Below are 20,094 nucleotides of genomic sequence, written 5' to 3'. Positions count from 1 at the left end.
GGCACTATGCCACCAAGGCCTCAAAGCTGAGCAGTAGTTTTCCTTGCCAAGAGGGAATTGTTGATCTTGTTCAACAGATGCTTACTCCATTAACAAGCTTGCTTTCATTTGTTTCAAACACCACATCTGCTAAGCTGTAAATATTTCTGCTCCCCACAGCCTGAAACCGAACAAGGCAGGCGCACCTCACTGGAAAAGTTCACACGCAGCGTGGTGAGTGGTTCTCTCTCTCTGTCTCATTACAGACTCAAGGTGGAGTTGGCCACTCCTTGTCAATTCACTCTTAAAGGTCTCTACTAGCCTTAAGTTTTTTAGTTTTAGATGGGCACTGGCAAACATGGTTCTACTGATCAAGAATTCTGACAGGTTTCACCTCACCCACCTCACCCACAGGGCTGGACGAATGCATTAAGGAAACACTGATGTAGTCATAGAGCCTCTTTCATTTTTTTCTGATAACCAACATGTAAATACCATCCTGTTGCCTGTGTTCTCCAGGGCAAGTCACTGACTGGCAAGCGTCTGACTGGCCTAATGCAGTCCTCCTGACCAGGCCTGGATCTGGAGCAGAGAGGCCCTTCCCAACACAACAGTCTGGTGGACAGGCCCTCCCAGCATTACAGTGGTTAACATTGCCTAAAGAGTCTGAAAACACAGCCAACATGGACAAACATCTCTCCCACCAACCAACACAGTGCAGCTATGGACTCTAGAGGGCAGCACGCAATAAGTCAACACAGAACCTGACAACTGGGGAACAGTGCTGTCCGCATTTCGTCAACATACACAAAACCTTTCAGTTGATTACGGCTACAAGGTCTCTCTTATCCACATATACTCCTTCAGTACATCTTACTACTGGACACTTAAAACTAGACATCTGGAAATACTGACCTCTGAATGCTTCTAATCTCTCATTTTATTTTAATTTCCTTTACATTGTCGACTGAAGGCAGTTAGTGGAAAGTAACGAGAGAGGAGAAGACAGTGGAGAGAAGTGTGCTGTGGAGTTTGTGGAAATGGTTAGGAGACTTAAGCCTTGTTTTATGGAGGAGCAGCAGTATGTGCCTCATGGCTTCTCAGACATTCCACTGGTAAACAGCTTTGTAAGGGCTTATATGTAGCTTATAGATGGTGTGTGTTATAGAGGCATTGAGGTGGTAGGCTAAGTTTGCACAGTGCTTTTGATATTACCCTACCAGCCGTTAGAGAAAGCATCTTAGAGACAACGCGTTTAGAGGATGCACAGCACGGTACAATTTACATATTTTGATTGCTTCACTGACTCGTTGTCAATTCTCATGACTCCACATTTCATTGAAATGAAAACTATTTACACGGGGCTTTTTTTCCTGAGACATACAGTAGAGACACTACTACACAAAAATCTTAAGTTTCGGTGACAGACACCACTGAGATGGTGAAAGATCAGGAGCTAGTGAATCTAGGACTAATGAAGACTACAGAACATCCTTGTCACTCTCATGTTTTATTGAAAACTTTATTGATCATGTTTTACTTTTTCTGTTAATACAGCATTTGTTTACCAGGTCTGTATCCATATCATTTAGCACTATGACCTCTCAGGCAGGTTCAGGTGATGTAGCTGATCTGTGTGAATTTTCATTTCTAGCATTTCATTTTTGCCTGTTTTACAACCCATTTAAAAAAAAAAAGAAATGTAAATAGAATTCGAATGTAAAATGTTATTTGTAATCAAGAGCACAGATCTCCACTCATGATAGCTGTTTCCTTTATTCCCTCTTTCAAATGGACCAAATATCTGGTTGCATCATCACAACACTCTCAAACTGGTACTGGTAATACGCTGACCAGTGCACCACTTCCCTCTACACCTAATGTATGTTTTCAACAGACAACTGCAAAAAGTCCATCAACAACCACCACGAGACTGTATAGTGCACGCACACACACACACACGCACACACATGCACAGAGAGAGAGGGAGAGAGAGAGAAAGAGAGAGAGAGAGAGAGAGAGAGAGAGAGAGAGAGAGAAGTGATGCATGATACAGCCTGTTAATGGTGAAGCTGTTGAGTAGCCGATTGGTTAAAGTGTCTCAGGATTGGACTAGGACCATATTGTTCAGCAGTGCGAATTTGGAAAAAAAAAAACCCATCTCCCTGAGCTCTGATCCAGGACTGTTAGGATGCATCATACTGCCTTGTGGAGAACCTAAAGGACCCTGTTTTTCAGAAGCGCCATCACTGCCAGAGACCGTGGGGAGCCAGCGAACTGCAGCAGCTCTCAATAAGGAGTGCGGCTTTGAAAGGTCTTTCTGCCACTGACTTGTCTACAATGTTCTACAAACGTTGTGCAAAAAGATGCCATGCTGCAGACATTTGATGGGCATTTTTTTTCTCTTGTTGTTCAAATAGAAATGCTTGACTTAAAAACAGTGTGTTAGAACAAAATGAAAAACCTCCATATATACTACACCTTACTGCGGCTCCACATGAAGGGCGTGCTGCGTCAGTTACTAAAATTAGATTGTAAAATTTAGAGGCTTAAGTGCTGCAGTCATCACAAATCTATGCATGGAGTATTTCTCAAGACTTCTACTGCTTTTTAGTTTGTTTGTTTTTTTCCTCAGAGGTAAGGCCAGCTACTGGTAGGTCAAGATGGTGAAGAATGAATCCAAATACCCAGAGCCACCCAATAAACATCCAGACTTCAGTCTGAGAAACCAATCTGGTTGTTTTGTCTTCAGTTCAACAAATGGTATTTCCAGTGCTGTGGTCTGTTGGTATGTTCCTATCTTCTACCAATTCTCCTATATGTTTGTGGTAAGGTTTGCGATCACAAACGCTTCTGAGGAATCTAAATAGACTACTTTGAACATGTATGTTTCGAGATATGCTTTAGACGCTGCTTGTGACAACAGCTGAAAATGACAGCTTCACGTTTTTTTCAGAGCTGTTCTGCTTTGAATCCCATAATTTTTACCATCCTAGCACACCTCGTAAAAGAATGCATACATGTAGGCTGTTTCTGTTGTCCTAAATGAATTAAGTTTAGCACAGTAAAATCAAATTATAGGTATGCTAAGACATGCCATAGCACACCTCTCATGCTTTACCTGCTTGATAAGTCCAAACTCCTAGTCTGTGTTGGACAGTGGTGACATCTAGTGTTTACAAATAGAGGTGCAAGTCATGCTCTGACATACTGTAATATAGAGCTCATAATTATATTAGCTAAATATATATATATATGTAAAATAAATCATAAATATATAAATATCATTCGTCCCTTTTCTCAGACTTTTTTATTGCCTCAGGTAATGGAAACATCCAAAAGATTTCCTAAATTTGGAAATAAAAAACAACAGAACAAGCACAAAAGAAAACAAACAACATTTGATGATATAACTGATCAGTCAGCATACTATGGTCAATTGCAAATGTGATCAAAACGCCTTTTTTCCCCTCAAAAAATGGACAGAAGATGGAAGTTACTGATTTTAGTGCTATGATTATGACAATTTATTTACACAAGTAGCCTAGCAATCATGTATGGTTCTAGAGCACCATCACAATTCCAACAAAATGAAAATAATTTAAAATAGTCCCCAATGCTGAACATTTCGATGGGTTTTCCTGTGTTAGAATAAATGCATTCAGTCCTTTGTTAGGGTGAATGACATGCATTGTTAAAACATTCAACACATTTGAGTATTTGTGTGGTTCTGGGGAATTGGCCCTGAAAATAGGGTATCTAATGTTTTCCACAGATGAGAGTGAAAAAAAGAGAGAGAACACATGAGAGTATCCTAATGGAAAGAGAAATCTTAACATATTACAAGCATATAAACACAAAATGGAGCAAGCAGATGTCGTTGAGTCCATAAGATGTTAAATCAAAAAGTTTTTTTTTTTTTTTACCAGTCTGACTGCAGAGGGGGTTCTAGAACATTCTAGAGTAGCTTACACACTGGAATGTGGTCATTCGGGGAAGAAAAAAATCTGTGAAGGTCAAATGGGGATTGTTCTCTCTATGATCTATTCCAACATAAACGCTAACATACACCTCTAATATCTGCTGAGTTCACATTTCAAAAAAGCAAAACGAAAGAAACACAAAACAACAAGAAAAATACATAGTAAAGAAACTTATTGAAACATAGTCTCCTAACTTGGCATAGATGATGGTTGATGGAATCTAAACACGATACCCGTTGCGTAACTTATCTAACTCATGATTGTCTGTGAAAAATACAAAAAGCAGAAAGCACAACACAGAGGTTTTTCCAGTCCTGTCAAAGATATTTCTCTGTGTTATATTAAAAACATTTACAAACAAAAATATTATTGCTTAACAAATGCAATTTTTTGCCACTCATTTTTTTTAAAGATTGCATTTACAACAAGAATTATTTTTTATTATCTAACAGTCTAATACTATAATCACACGATCTTCATCACTAAACCACAAGCATTCAGTGCAATCTATAGAATCATTTTTGTCATTGATGTTTTTGTATTTGTCCAAGACTTGCCCATATCTTTGAAAGATGTTCACAAAAGAGTTAAAGAGAAAATAAAACTGGTGATAATGTCAACCTTTTTTCTATAGTGTTCTAGAGCTTTCTTTTAAATCATTCTTAGTACCACAGATAGAAATGTTATATAGGGTGTGTGTGTGTGTGTGTGTCTGTAAGTGCACCCATTATGCTGCACTGTCTGAAAACAGAGTAAGAAATCTCAGTGTAGTGTTTGAATCTGAGTGCTGTGGTATTCTGTGCATGCTGTGTTTTTTTAAAGCTACAGAAGTGTTTGTATGTGGCATTGCAGTTAATGGGTGAATATCTTCAATGCAGTTGTTCTGGTGTCATATTACTTTATACTGACATATATCAGCTGTCATTAACTTTGTTATCAGTTCATAGATATCAAGAAGACTTCAAATATGGCAGTTATGATAAAGAACAATGTCTATAAAATCACTTTTCATTCATGAAATCTCGGCAGTCTCAGCAACTGACTGTACAAAAGGAAACAAGATTTTAAGTAATTCTTTTTTTACTATATTCACATCCCTACTTATAAACCAGACTGAACTGAAACAAATAAGATTTCAGAATAGTGTTTTGTAACAAAAACTTGATTCTAGTAAATAAAATAAGGGAAGAACGTCATAAGTTTTTTTTTCTGTTTTAAATGTACTGCCCAAAGTCCTGCTGTGCTGTAGAGTCATACTATTGAGATGCATATGGGTTTAATAGAGTGGGTAAAATTGTCTTAGGTCTGTGTTGTCCTTAAGTAACCCTGCTTTGGATGAACATGTGAGTGAAAACGAAGTTTTGAGGTAGAGAATTGATTGCTTATATCCAGTTAAGACTGCTGCTGTAGCTCTGAAAAATGGTGTTGGGATATGAGGACTCTCTCTCTCCCCTCCGTCAATCCAGAACTGGAAAATGAGAAGCACTGTGATGCAAAATAACAGTGAACATCTGCCCTGAGCCTGCTGCTGCTGTGTGTGCGTTTATGAACGTGTGTGTGTGTGTAGGTGTGTGTGGGTGGGTTTGGTTGTTTGGTTTATGTGTGCATTCTAAAGGAAGCTCCATGACGGGGAAAAGGTGAGCTGACTAGCAGCTCTAGGGCTCTCCGTAGGCTGAGGCTTTATCCTTAAGCAAGTCCAGACACAAATGACAACTCCAACTTCCTATGAATAGAAAAGAAAGTAAATCCAGGTGGAAGGTATCATTAGTCATGTAGAAAAATTAGAGCATTCTTCATAACAATGTAGTAGTACCATGTAATGTAGAATATGTATGTATGTGTGTGTGTATGTGTGTGTGTGAGAGAGAGAGAGAGAGAGAGAGAGAGAGGGATAAAGAGAGTGAGTATGTGTGTGCGTGTGTCTGAATGTGTGTGTGTGTGTGTGTCTATGACAGAGACAGAAAGACAAAGAGAGAACATGCGTGAGTCACTGATGTGTGTGGTATTCACTCTGTGTTCAAACTTAGTCTTGTGTTACGGCATAAACATTTTAACAACATTGGGGGAAAAATATCTTAAACAGCAATGGGAACTCTCACCCTCAGGAGGTTGAGTCATGGGAGGTTTCAGGCAGTACATGTGGTATCCACGGTCACAATCGTCACAGAACAGGAGCTGATCCTATAGATGAGATGCATCAATCTCATCAAACCATCAAAACACACTTATTCACTCATTGGAGAGATCCAATGTGGGAAGGTAACCATAATAGGATGTAGTACTAGCACATAATAATAATAAACATGCCAATATGTTGGACCACCTCAGTGAACAGTCACTCCCTTACGTAGCTGTTGGCCTCAGCAATAATGAACTCTTAAGTAATGTTCAGGATAGGGTAATGTTTGGGTTACAAAAATGTTATACAGCCATAACTGTAAATCTTTCAAAGAAGGAATTAGCTTCAAAGACCAAACAAAAGATCAATTTCAAATTAACATTCTAAAATCCTTTTGAACATTTCTCAGGCAAAGCCAGTGTGTTTGTTCTGGCTGAATGTTTGCTCTTACATCATTCTCTGAGGTGCCACACAGACTACAGGATTTACACTCGATGCACTGCCACTGGTACGTCTGCACAGCCTGCATCATATTCTCTGTGAACTGCAGACAGGTCGGGTGACCTAAAAAGAGACAGAGAAAAAGATAGGGAGAGGGGCAGAGAAGTAAAAAGAGAGAGAGAGAGAGAGAGAGAGAGAGAGAGAGAGAGAGAGAGTAGGAGAAAAGGTGAGTGGGAGAGAAAGAATTTGAGCCCAAATTAAAAAAAAAAAAGACACAGTGGAGAGCAAGTTGCAGACTGTACCAGAGGAACTTACAGTACATCAAATGTCACAACATAACTCAAACAAACAAAAACAACAACAACAACAACAGCTAAAAAAGCCCTGAGATTCTATTAATCTACACAGCTGTTTCTCCACATTCAATCTGCACCTCCACCCTTTTCCCCTTTCCTAAAGGAACACCAGGATTGTGGGTATTTGGAAAGAGCCAGATGGTTCTCCTTCTCTGTCTCTATTTTTCTCTTTTTGTGTAAGCATTGGCCTCCTCATTTCCTTTGTGAGGGAGAACACTGAAAACGACATGGATCTCTAGCCCCAGTGCCCAGTCCAGTTTGCTTATAGCGCGCACACAAAGCTTGGCCCGAGCTCTAAGTAAACACAGCCCTTCCAAGACCCAAATTTCCCTGCTCCCACAACCTCCTCTCTTCCTATGAAACTATACTCTCTCTGGTATTTTTATGTATTGAAAAACATCAAAGCTTAATTGACCATCAAAGTTATGTGACCGATTTTTCTACAATTTCCACTGTAAGTTTTATGAAGTAAATAAATTATGTAGACCTGTCACTGCCTTCTCATTGTTGAGTCTGCTGTAGAAATTTTAGACTGTTAATGTTTTTGAAATTTTAGAGGTTGAAGATTAGCTTAAGTCTTGCTTTATGACATGCAAACAGTACAATAACTAGTTCCAGTTGAAGCTGTAAGAATTTTTGATGGAATATTAATAAAGTTCTTATTTGAGTGCTAAACTAAGTGATGATTGTTATCAAATTCTTCACTAAGAATTTTATCATTTGCGCCCTATGATTTTTATTATTAATCATAAGGCACACACTTTCCACCAGCACAGAGCATCAGTGAACATCACAACAGTCACGAAACATTTGTCCCATGAAGAAACAGTTAGCTCCTCCAGTAAAACCCTAGCTGACATCAGTCTTATTGATTTGCATTCTATTCACCTCTAGACTTGTTTAGTCTACTGGTCACACTATAAACAGCAATGTGGTTTCACCCCATACGTTATGAAACGCTGACACAGAGATAAAAAAAAATTACCTTGTGATAAACCTACCTGTCTATAGTGTGTATACATCCACATGGTGTTTGTTTGATTTGTTTGTTTGTTTGTTCTTTATAACTTGTGTGTCTCTACTGAAGTCAATGAGTCTACCCACAACGGAATGTGATGGACATAAAACTTTTATTGACATGTTTGGCTTTTGAGCAAAACTGTTGTTTATGCTGTTTATTCGAAACAGTTGCTCCGTGACAAGAGACTGCTGTCATACACTGAAAGGCTGGCGCAGAAAGTTAAAGCCCTAACACAAAATCACAGATTACACTGGATGGAAAAACAGACACAGAGTTTTGAATGCAGTGCACAGCCTATGTCACAATCCATACTTTTGTAATGAAAAAAGCCAAAAGCATGAGTGAGACAATAGAGTACAGTGACTGGCATCATCTGCATCTACGTCTGATTTTAAACAAATCCAGCTGAACAGCGGATCAACCCTCCCTCCAAGAAGAACTGAGGTCTACTGAAGTGAATTAAATCAAGGTTAGCATATATGTGACAACCATGTAAAAATATCCTTTGTTTCGCTCCTCTTCACTGTTACGTGTTTCTAACAGAAGACAGAGAGTACATTGTAAACTAGATTACAAGTGATTTTAAACTGAGACAGAATGACCAAAGTGTGACAGAATCTGCATGGCAAAAATACTCATCTGGTAACATTCACAATTCAAATAACATGTCAAATTTATCTGTAGCTGTTAGCAATGCCAGGGGGAACCTGAAAAGCTGAAATGGCAAAAACTAGTGTAATGACATTAATGTAAATCAGTCCTCATAAGTTTGTCCAGAGCTGGCTGTGTGCAATCCTAAAGCAGGAAACCCAGGATCTTTAGCAAGTGGCAAGAACAGTTGATTAAACACCTTTACCAGGGAAATTACTAAGTTTACTATGTTGTTACTGAAATTACTCTAATGTTGTTAATGGGGAACGGAGAGAAATTCCATGGCTTGGTATAGTAATTCCATGGCTTGGTATAGTAATTCTTGGATGCAGAGGCAGATTTAAAATCTCAGGTGAATAATCTGAGTGATTCTGTTCCTGAGTGAAATCTCATCCAATACAGCTCATTATGAACATATTGAAGACATTTGGCTGTTCTGAAAGGAAAACAGAGTCACAGCACCGTGGCAAAATGTGAATATGATTTTTTAAAAAAAGTCCTTGGTGTGTTGATGTTTACTGCTTGTCAAGGTACAGATAAAAAATCAGAGAGCATCACAATAAAATACAGCTATAATTTTCCCTTGCTGAAGATAAACGGTGATTTTGTTCACAAATTTTGTGGTTGATGGGTGGGTGTCTGATTCTTTTATGGTATATGTACAGCATCTTTCAGACTTTTGTTTGTTGTTCCCCTTTACTAAGTGTGTCATATGCTGTCCTTTGGTGTGTGGTGTTAAGGAAGTGTCTCAACCTTTTGATCACCTTTGGAGAGGGTGGAAGCTCACAATAGGAAGGTGAACAATCTATTACTTAAAGAATGTGAATGTGACTGTGGACTTGCAAATTCCGATGGGATTGTATCCAAGCTACCCTTTCCTTCAATTGCTTTATTTTGGTTACAGCCTCCAGGAGGCTAGTCCAAAACACAGACAATGCAAAATTCAACTAAACCCAAGAATCACAAGCCTTGGCAAAAAACGTGAAATAAAGAGGCTGACGTGGCCATTTTGTAAAAAGCAACCTATCTGTGACAGCATGATTAGATGTAAACTACAATTCCCTATCTGCTAGTAAAACAGAGACAAACCCTCCAATCAGCAAACATGATTCAATGAAAGTTAAGAAGCTTCCTTTGAGGTGAATAAAGTGAGTAAACTGGAGCTCTAACCCTACAGCTAAATCTACCTGTTAAGTGACATTTACATCATTATGGTGACATTTACACCGTTCTCTCCATTGCCATCACCGCTGGTATTCAATTCCTCTGCTGATCAATAAAACATTCACACTGACAAGCTGGCCTTGTGTCTTACAGGACGACACATGGCTGTTTAGTAAGAGGCCTGTGTAAGTGAAGAGTTGGGATGGGGTTGTTTACTTTGGAGTTTGGCAGGGCTCATAGCCATAAGGGTCCTCTTCACATCCAAATCTAGGCTGACATTCCTGGGGAGGCAAGGTGGTGGTAGGGCGTTAGATTTTAGCTAACATGACAAGAGGGAATAAAATTTTCTAAAGGCAAGGAACATTATTAACCCTTCAACCTATGTATATCCATGAATCTGTCTTTAGACACTGATGACAAAGCCATATCAATAGTGTCTCATTGCCATAATACGCTATAACCAATAGCTTATTTGCAGCAGTATGGTTATGTCATTCAGTTTGGTTTGAATATTCCTAATGTGAGAAACTATCGTGAAATATGTAGACATAAAGTACTATGCAAAATTACATCACATTTGCTCTAAATTGTGTTGGGAATCCACATAGATCTGTGTATAAGAGGGCATCTGCAGTCCGGGTGCGATCAATCAGCTGCCTTTTGTTTTTCTGGCAGAGTTCAACAGCTTGTAATGATGTAAAGTAAGAGCCTACATCTTCGTATTCAGCAGCACCTGTGAAGCTGGCGAAGAGAGGGACAATGAAATGCCGACTGGCTCTTACCTCTCAGCTAACTGTTCTCCCTCGCCTTGGGATTCCATTAGGCCCTGGACACAGCCCCACCCTTTTGCCACCTCATAGGTCAGTGTGTCCAAGTCGACATGGTAACCTCATGTCACCTCTTTTCTGTTTGCCAAGTCTTGTGGTCCCTCTTTTTTTTTTTTTTTTTTAAATAAATTATCCAGAGGTAGAAACAGTAATGATTTCTTTTCTAATCAGCTTTCTGACTTATCCACAGTGTGTTCTCACAATTAACTTACTGCTTTTTCTTCCCTGTTTACGCAGAGTTGGATTCCCTTTTTGCAGACAGCTCTATCATACATTGCACAGTGTGATGTTACATCCAAGTCAATATATCTGTGGTATGTCCCTGCTAATTTCCTCTACAAAAAAGTCAAGAAAAAACTGAGCTCCTTTGTCCCACAGCCTCTGTAAAAAGGTGCCATCGGGCCGTAAATTTCTCAAGGTGGCAATATTTATAAGCGACATGCCTAATATTTTAAACAGACAGAGTTTGTCCATAGAAAGCAATGCCATATTAGCATTGTATCTCATGGTTTGAATCCATTGTTCAAAGAATTCGTAATGAGAGAAAAAGGATTGTTGATATCTGCACAGAAGTTTATCTCTTTAAGTTCTCACTGCTCTTTTTCTTAGTTCTTGGCTTTCTTGACTCTATCTGCCCTGTGAAGAGCCTGCGCTGTCGTCCGACATGGGCTCATCCAATTCGTCGTCCTCAAAGCCATGAAATGTGGATGCCTCGCTTTCAGACGTGTCGCCGAACATGTCCAGGACCCCACCTGTCTTCCTTCTTGCCATCGTCCTGCGTCTGATGCCTCCGGCTGACATGCATGATGAACATATCAGCATCACAGCAGAAACACACAGTCACACCACTGTCAACTAACGCCTCTTGTTCTTTCTTTCTCTCTCTCATACACACACACAAACACACCTTTGCTGGCCTTAGCTGACCCTCAAACAGCTGACAATTCATCAAAAAAGACAGACTGAATCATTTTATTAAGTCTGAATACGCTTTTTAAGGAATGCTCCCGTGATAGAAAAGCCAGATGTGACCACGATGTAAATGCTCAGTCTAACCTCTGAATATACCATAAATCCTCCAAAAAAAGTTGACATGTCACTGACCACCCTCAGATTCTCTGTCTCATTTAAAATGTTTGTTGGCTATTTACTCTATTTGAAGGTACGATGTTCTCAAGTGACTTTTTTTATCATGCCCAGTGATTGCTTTCCACTCTACCTTTTATTGATGAATGACATGAAAATGCCCCTAGTGACCAATACTGAGAATGAGGGATGATTGCTGAAATTATTTAAAGAAAAACAAAGCAGCTACTTAAAGGAAAATGAAAAAAAAGTGAAAAAATGTCAATGTAAAAGAAAAAATGTAAAGATGTTGAACTATGTTGCCTCTTAGCTGACACAGACAAACTACAACCAACTGATAAGATTTCTAAATTCACGAATGACTCATCCAGGAGAAAAGAAACAGCAGGACACCTAAACCAAGTACAACCAAAAGTTCACATAGACAAGGGTTGACATGCAAAAGGAACAGCTTAGGAGCCATCTAATCACTTTTCAAGAAATACTAATGAGAACAAAATGGTGAAAGAGACTGTCTCAAGTGGGAATGTAACGGCAGGGATCAGTAGATCTGACAGAGGATTAGTAGATCTGACTTTTCTATACTCTGTATACCTACAATTATTTTCATTGTTTTCTTCAAATTGATATATTAATGTAGAACAGATTACAGTTCATCTATTATTCAAGGACTCATCCTCATCAAAGAGACGATATGTCTGAGTAGTGAATGTTCTGAAGAAAAAGCACATTTTCTGCTTAGCCCAGGCTATTTCACATCACGACAAACTTAAACAGAGTCAACACAGTTGAGCTATTTATCAGTAATTATTCAGAAGTAATAGGAAACATTTCAGTGGTAATGCTAATATGCAATATAATTTTAAGTCATATTCTGGAAGTCCTCAAGCTAGGACAGACCGGTCAGTCAAATGTCTTTTTAATGGCAATCAACAGAAAGCAAAAATGAAGTTTAGATCTGCTGTAGTGGTACTATGATTTCTCTGGAAAAACTGTCAGTTTTACAGCATTTTGCTGATTTTGCGAGCTCAAAGTGCTCTTTAGGTAAACAAATGACCTTCACGTAATCTCAACCACACATGAGTACCCGGCCACATGAAATTCAGAGAGATGAAAAGACCAACAAAAATGCAAACACATATTCACTGGCATGAAATGATGAAATGCAAACACAAAGCAAATGGAACATGTTGTAGTCCAGGGACCACCGTCTAGCTGGCTCAGGAAAACGGCTGATTTTAGAGGTACACACTATCCATAAAATATTAGAATGTATTCCTGCATTCTTATAAGAGTTCTGTGGAGTGGTTGAACAAGTATTTTGAACCAGTTTTACTTTAAAACCATTTCAATTAACATTTCCAGGCTCTGAAGCTCAACTGATAAGATGTCACTCAGTGAAATGTAAGCAAAAATTGCTAATGGCAACCATTTTTAATAAAACAAATTTGCCAGGTGGCACATGGATCACAGCTGAGCTGTGTTGACTGATTTTATGGAACTGATAGAAGTACCACTAAGCAACCTGAAACTTCAGTTCAGACCACAATGCTAGGAACCAAATGATTCTTACAAACACAGCATGAAAGCATCTTTACTGTTTTACAGACTGTAACTCTTTATTAGGGGAGTGCTAAAGTCAATATAGATGATTCAAACTGTGAACGTGTATTTTGTGTTTTGTTCTTAAACATCTCTGTTCTTAGCACACTCGTGCAGAAAATTACTGTCTGAGTTGGAGCAATAAACAGTAAATCCTCGAGGCAGAAATCTTTCATAGATTCAGACAATATAATGTTGACAGTCTTTTATGTATTTCCTAGTGTGTTATCACCATTATTTTTTCTCAAACCCTCGAGAGTTACCTCGTTTTTGTAAGGTTCAGGGGGAAAAAAATCAAGGTGGAGATGCTATGCCTACTCCAACACAGTGTATTTATGGTCTAGGATCTGGACAAGTCCAGATGTTATATGCAAGAGTACAGAAGAAAAGATCGAGGGGGGGGAGGGGGGTTGCTGATCAGGTTACTCACCGGAGCGACCACAGTCTGAACACGAGACCAGCTCCTCAGCTTGACCCGTCTTCCGGTTGGAGCCGGAGTCTCCCAGGCAGAAGTCACAGTAGTCATTGGGAATGATGGAGCCGTCAGGCCCCTTCTGCGCTGAGAGGTTCAAATAGAAAAGCTTTGAGGCCACTAGAGGAGTGTACTCCCTTAATGCTCCAGGATTTTGAATGCAAAATGCTACGCATATATTAAGACAAGGTTTCTCAATAACAGCTTTATTTGTACATACAGGAATCAAGAAGTTAATGATTATTTCATTCCTGCATTAAAAGTGTATATTAAAATGTATGAGAAAAGGTAAAATATCACATAATACTGGTCCACAGCACATATAGGTGGGGGTAAATACAGGACTGGTAAATACAACTGGGTAAATACAAGACTGGTAAGCTCCAGACTACCAGCTCTCTTACGTTTATGATTGTCCGCATTTTGGGTGGGGGGTGACTGTGGCATCTCTGCCTCTCGCTCTTCCTCGCCCTCTTCCTCTGCCAGGTGAGTGTGGGCATAGTGGTAGCTCAGACCAGGCCGGTTCTTGTAGCGCTTCCCGCATACTGTGGAGGAGGGGAAGGAGGTGCACAATCAAACAGAGGAACATCAGCGCCATTCCACACTGACACTCTCTCTAAACTCAGACAACTCCAGTCTATGCTCCCATTCAAGTTGAGTTTAGGAGCCAGTGCTGATAATAGAATCTATAGTGGATGTTTTCTATTATCAACAGCATTAATGATAACCAACATTACATTAAATGTATTAAATGTAATAAGATGTGGTAAATGGTTTTATACCAACTGTAGCAATACTACACTCTCAAGTAACTACAGATGAAACATCTGCAGATGTAATGTAGTCAGCATGAGGGTCAGTGACCCGATATTCTTAATTATCAATCAGTAAAGTGTGACACTGCACACTGAAACTTGAATATGGGTGGACACTGGAGTTGAACATGAGTTGTTCTGTGGGGAGCAAATCCACTAATATCTTCAAGGTGTCTAAGTACAAAAGACCCACTCTCTGAGCCAGATAAACTATAGAGGATTACATTACCAGATTAATGCAATTGGATTTATATAATAATGTTGCTCTGAAGGGTAGAAAAAACTTATTATGAACAATTAATCAATATATTAGCGGTGTTAGTCTCACTTTGTACCCCCCAAAAAGATTATACTCTATTATAAGATTTATCCAACAGAAAATGCAATAAACATGTCTAATATGACTAGTAAGCATGTGACTTCACTTTCAGAGCGAGATAAACACCAGTTAAACTCCTGCTCTATGAAAGCCACATGCTTCTGGAGAAAAGAACAGACACAAGGCAGTCTTACTGCAGAATGAGCTGTAATCCTACTAGATCTACAGGAAAAGAAAAGCTAGAGGCTTACCATACAGGAGAAGTCTAGTATCTACCACACCCTATGACGTGTGCAATTCTACTTGACAGTTTATTGATTGAGGTATTTTCCTAACCTCACAGTGGGAGGAGAATAAAGCATGATGTTACATGAGGGTCCATGGTAGGGGTGCTACAATATGTAATATTGTGCGAATTTGTTTTCTTTTTTATGATAAAAGCACAACTGAGCTTCACCTTTACGCTGCTCATTTGTGTTCATTTGTATTTGAAATCAAGTTTACTACAAGTAAGATTTGGTCAGCTAGGAAAAAAAAAAAAGTTAGTTGGATAACCGGCTGCTTAGCATACAGGACAACATTAGCACACAACATAGCAAGGGAAACCTAAGCCATGGCATGCATTTGCATAAAGCAAGCTCATTCCAGTCGCCACGGACAACTGAGATTTAGCAGAAATGATGTCAAAGGGAGACGAAGCCTAGTCAGTGTTGCTGTGCATTAGCTAATCTAGTGCCAAAGTATTAGCTTCTCAACCACTCAGAAAAAAATAGATGTTAGAATCATGCATGTTATCCAGGCAGTCTACAACAGCATGATTACAAAGCACTAATCAAATCAAGAAAATCGATGAAAATAAATAAATAAGCGGAGACAACTCGTTGAGATCAATTTGTCAGAGTTAGCCCACCCTGCACAGGCCCTGCACAGATAGCTTTGTTACTGGAGCAGCCCAAATATTGGAGCAAGAGAGTATGGCGACATGGCCAGATACCTGAGTCTGCAGTTTTTGAGTTATGCTTTTGTTTGTATCTGTCTGAAACAGAGAAGACATAGGGCAAATGAAAAGAAAGAAAGAGAGAAAGAGAGAGAGAATGAAAGACACAGAAAGGAAGAGTGGAAGAAAGAAAAAAAAAACAGAAAGAAAAACGACAAAACAAGAGTGAGTTTCATTCAAAGACAGAAACCAACGTGTCCTCTCTCGGGTTTGTCTTCATGTACTGGCATGCTCTTGAGGAAGCTTACAGAAGACCAAAGTAACAAATGTCATCCATGCTCAAGAGAGAAACAATAAACTCACACACAAAACTAACCCCAGTTGTGACTCATTGTGGACCACATTTGTGGCTCTGACATGGCAGTTCTGCATTTCATTGTTTTTCTTTTACATTTCAAAGGGAAAGTTTTACATAAGATTCAGTCCTTAAGCTGCAGCTAAACTAAACTGACGTATGTTCTTTTTATTAGCACAACACTACTCCACTGTATGATGGCTCCACTGGAGAGAGTAAAAGACAGTTTCCTGTAGCAATGCACAGACATTCTAGCAAGATACCAATATGTTAAGCAGAAAATGAGGATTTGAAAAAATGACTTTGAAAAAAAGGTTGTATTGAACACACCACATATCCTGTTTGAGGATTTGTAAAAGGACGGGAAATGCTTTGTAACATTAGACAGGTAGTCTGTTTGTAGAGTAGGATTAGGTGGATCTTACTGTCACAGACGTAAGGCTTATCCTGGTCATCATTAGACAGTGCTTCAGTTCTCCTTCGTCCAGAACCTCGACCCTAAACAGCACATAACACAGATTCAACTCAGGCTCTTCTTCACTAGCTCCACCATCTCTTCTATAGAGTCACACTTCTCCTTTAACATTGCCTCAGTTTTTTTGTCTGTTTGGCAGTTATCAGTTTTCACTTTACTTTTCAATTGCTTTTCATTTCATCTCTGTCTGAGATTCTGTCTTTCTGACCCTTTGTCTTCAAACTCTCGGACACGAGTTGATCCCTTTTCACTCACCCTGCCTTTGGTCCGGTGCTTCCTTTTCGGAGTGTCCACTTCAAAGTCATCATCGTCATGGTAACCGTCCCCATTTTCCTCTGCTTCAAGCACCCTCTGTAGAAGATGAGCAGGATCAGGAAGGAAGAGGAAGGGACATAGAGATAAGGAGATGTCACAAATTGATATATAACTCCCAAGTAAACGGCACTCCAATTCTGGAGTAAAAAAAGATTACTGAAACAGCTTATGAAAACATATTCACAGACCGTGATAACATCTGCATTATTTTCCCTCTTTTTGCTCCCAAGTTTTCTTAAGACTTGTGAAAAAGTGCTGAACAATGATGAATGTGTGAGGAATACTGGAGCAAGGGAGTATAACTTTCTCCTGAGTTTTTTGTACGTGATGTGTGGAATTATTTCCTGATTTACCACCAAAATGCATATGTATGTTTGTGTGTGTGCAGTTCCGTGTGTGTGTGTGTGTGTGACTAAGTTGGACCTGAATCTCCAGTAGGGTCTCCTCCTCCTTTGAGCTGTTGTTCTTCTTGTCCAGGAGGCTCTCTCCTCGGAGCAGTGCCTCCAGAGCTGTGGCCTCAGCAGGGGCTGAGTCTCGCTTAGGCATCAGCTCAGCCTCTGATGGATGGGGGTGAAGTGGGGGAGGGGAGAGAGATGGCAGAAAGAAGAAAAGTGAAATTTCAGACTGATATTTGATATTTAAAATATTGCTTTGGCAATTCTAAAGTTGACTTTGGCCCTATCTGTAAAGCCTGTTTGAACTCGTCTGGAATAAAAAACATTCATCATTTGTATGGGAACAGTACCTGTGCTTTCAAGCAGAGACAAAAGCAGTACACATAAATACATACGCTAGGAATGCATAACAGATATGTTATAGTGCACTCTTCTGTTCTTCAATAATTATTAGTTTAGTTTTTTGGGGGGGTTTTTTCCTGGTGTGTGTGTGTGTGTGCATATACATGTTTGCGTGTATGTGTGTGTGTGTGTGTCTGTGTTTGCATATATATACATGTGTGTGTGTAAAGCCGTTAGACAGCTGCAGAGGCTTTTCTCTAACACACCTGCCCTCCATAAGTTTACTCTGTGGGGATCAGTAATACTGTCAGGGGTCATAAAAGGCAAAATGTACCAGGTGCTATAAATTAAACGAGGGGAGAGACAGAGCAAACACTGAAATACAGAGGAGATTTTTCTTTCTTTCTCATCTAGGTTCTTACTCCTGTTCAGGGTTCCCAGATGACCATACTGCCTGGCACCAAGTGTTCAGTTGCTCTCAGTGAGTACCTGGTCTCCTTATTTATTTATTTATTTATTTTTTATCTCTGCCCGCTTGCTGGGCCAATCTAAAGCAAAATCAGGCTGCTTCCTCTGATCAGGTCTCAGAGAGAACCTAGAGTCTGAGTCTTAGACAAATCAAACAGACTGGAACTGAGGAGGAGGAGGGGATTGGATGTGCAATGAAAAAGTACAAAGCTGTGAGTGTGTGTGTGTGTGTGTGAGAGAGAGAGAGAGAGATACGCTCATCCTCTACTCCTTTGTGTCTGTGTAGTTGGACTATGAGTTGTCAGTTACTGACTAGACAAGCTTCCCCAGGGAAAGCAGAACAGGATGGGGTTTTGTCGGGATGGGCGGGACAAGGGTAGTGAGGATAGGGGGTTGGGAGAGGTAGCCGAAAACAGCAGAAGACATCACTCAGTGTCCCCCGACACCACTCATGAACCTCTATCTTCAGCAGGAGCAAGCTCACACCCAGTCAGGGACAGACACTGCAGTATAAGGAACGCGTAAATGTTAAACTCCTACAGACGCTGCAGTATAAGGAACGCGTAAATGTTAAACTCCTACAGACACTGCAGTATAAGGAACGCGTAAATGTTAAACTCCTACAGACACTGCAGTATAAGGAACAGGTAAATGTTAAACTCCTACAGACACTGCAGTATAAGGAACGCGTAAATGTTAAACTCCTACAGACACTGCAGTATAAGGAACGCGTAAATGTTAAACTCCTACAGACACTGCAGTATAAGGAACGCGTAAATGTTAAACTCCTACAGACACTGCAGTATAAGGAACAGGTAAATGTTAAACTCCTACAGACACTGCAGTATAAGGAACGCGTAAATGTTAAACTCCTACAGACGCTGCAGTATAAGGAACGCGTAAATGTTAAACTCCTACAGACACTGCAGTATAAGGAACGCGTAAATGTTAAACTCCTACAGACACTGCAGTATAAGGAACGCGTAAATGTTAAACTCCTACAGACACTGCAGTATAAGGAACAGGTAAATGTTAAACTCCTACAGACACTGCAGTATAAGGAACGCGTAAATGTTAAACTCCTACAGACGCTGCAGTATAAGGAACGCGTAAATGTTAAACTCCTACAGACACTGCAGTATAAGGAACGCGTAAATGTTAAACTCCTACAGACGCTGCAGTATAAGGAACAGGTAAATGTTAAACTCCTACAGACACTGCAGTATAAGGAACGCATAAATGTTAAACTCCTATAGACACTGCAGTATAAGGAATGCGTAAATGTTAAACTCCTACAGACACTGCAGTATAAGGAACAGGTAAATGTTAAACTCCTACGGACACTGCAGTATAAGGAACGCATAAATGTTAAACTCCTACAGACGCTGCAGTATAAGGAACACGTAAATGTTAAACTCCTACAGACACTGCAGTATAAGGAATGTGTAAAAGTTAAACTCCTACAGACACTGCAGTATAAGGAACGCATAAATGTTAAACTCCTACAGACACTGCAGGATAAGGAATGTGTAAAAGTTAAACTCCTACAGACACTGCAGTATAAGGAACACGTAAATGTTAAACTCCTACAGACGCTGCAGTATAAGGAACGCGTAAATGTTAAACTCCTACAGACACTGCAGTATAAGGAACAGGTAAATGTTAAACTCCTACAGACACTGCAGTATAAGGAACGCATAAATGTTAAACTCCTACAGACACTGCAGTATAAGGAATGCGTAAATGTTAAACTCCTACAGACACTGCAGTATAAGGAACGCATAAATGTTAAACTCCTACAGACACTGCAGGATAAGGAATGTGTAAAAGTTAAACTCCTACAGACACTGCAGTATAAGGAACACGTAAATGTTAAACTCCTACAGACACTGCAGTATAAGGAACACGTAAATGTTAAACTCCTACAGACACTGCAGTATAAGGAACACGTAAATGTTAAACTCCTACAGAC

At 39.7% G+C, this 20,094-nt stretch overlaps 2 protein-coding genes across 4 annotated transcripts in view; one reads left to right on the top strand and one right to left on the bottom strand.

Annotated features, from left to right (window-relative positions):
- The window catches only part of rgs6 (regulator of G protein signaling 6), a 60,806-nt gene extending 60,257 nt beyond the window's left edge, over positions 1–549 (top strand). Inside the window, exons 16-17 of the mRNA XM_030771212.1 lie at positions 160–213; positions 499–549. Of these exons, the coding sequence (XP_030627072.1) occupies positions 160–213; positions 499–549 (105 nt within the window). The remainder of the gene's footprint in view (positions 1–159; positions 214–498) is intronic.
- Positions 550–4,386: 3,837 nt separating this feature from the next.
- dpf3 (double PHD fingers 3) overlaps positions 4,387–20,094 on the bottom strand; it is a 29,863-nt gene continuing 14,155 nt past the window's right edge. The window contains exons 4-12 of one of the 3 annotated variants that reach the window (XM_030771066.1): positions 17,341–17,474; positions 16,858–16,953; positions 16,553–16,625; positions 15,830–15,871; positions 14,106–14,246; positions 13,660–13,788; positions 6,533–6,645; positions 6,062–6,143; positions 4,387–5,685 (exon numbers count right to left, since the gene is read on the bottom strand). In XM_030771066.1, coding sequence (XP_030626926.1) covers positions 5,618–5,685; positions 6,062–6,143; positions 6,533–6,645; positions 13,660–13,788; positions 14,106–14,246; positions 15,830–15,871; positions 16,553–16,625; positions 16,858–16,953; positions 17,341–17,474 — 878 coding nt within the window. In that variant the 3' untranslated portion in view covers positions 4,387–5,617. Of the gene's footprint in view, positions 5,686–6,061; positions 6,144–6,532; positions 6,646–11,167; positions 11,317–11,401; positions 11,426–13,655; positions 13,789–14,105; positions 14,247–15,829; positions 15,872–16,552; positions 16,626–16,857; positions 16,954–17,340; positions 17,475–20,094 lie in introns of those variants that run through there. The other 2 variants (XM_030771067.1, XM_030771068.1) reach the window with 2 other exon arrangements.

The sequence above is a fragment of the Chanos chanos genome, chromosome 4 (assembly GCF_902362185.1).
Source record: "Chanos chanos chromosome 4, fChaCha1.1, whole genome shotgun sequence".
Classification (NCBI taxonomy): Eukaryota; Metazoa; Chordata; class Actinopteri; order Gonorynchiformes; family Chanidae; genus Chanos; species Chanos chanos.
Note: the sequence above shows the minus strand (reverse complement) of the source record. Positions and strands in the feature narration are given on the sequence as shown.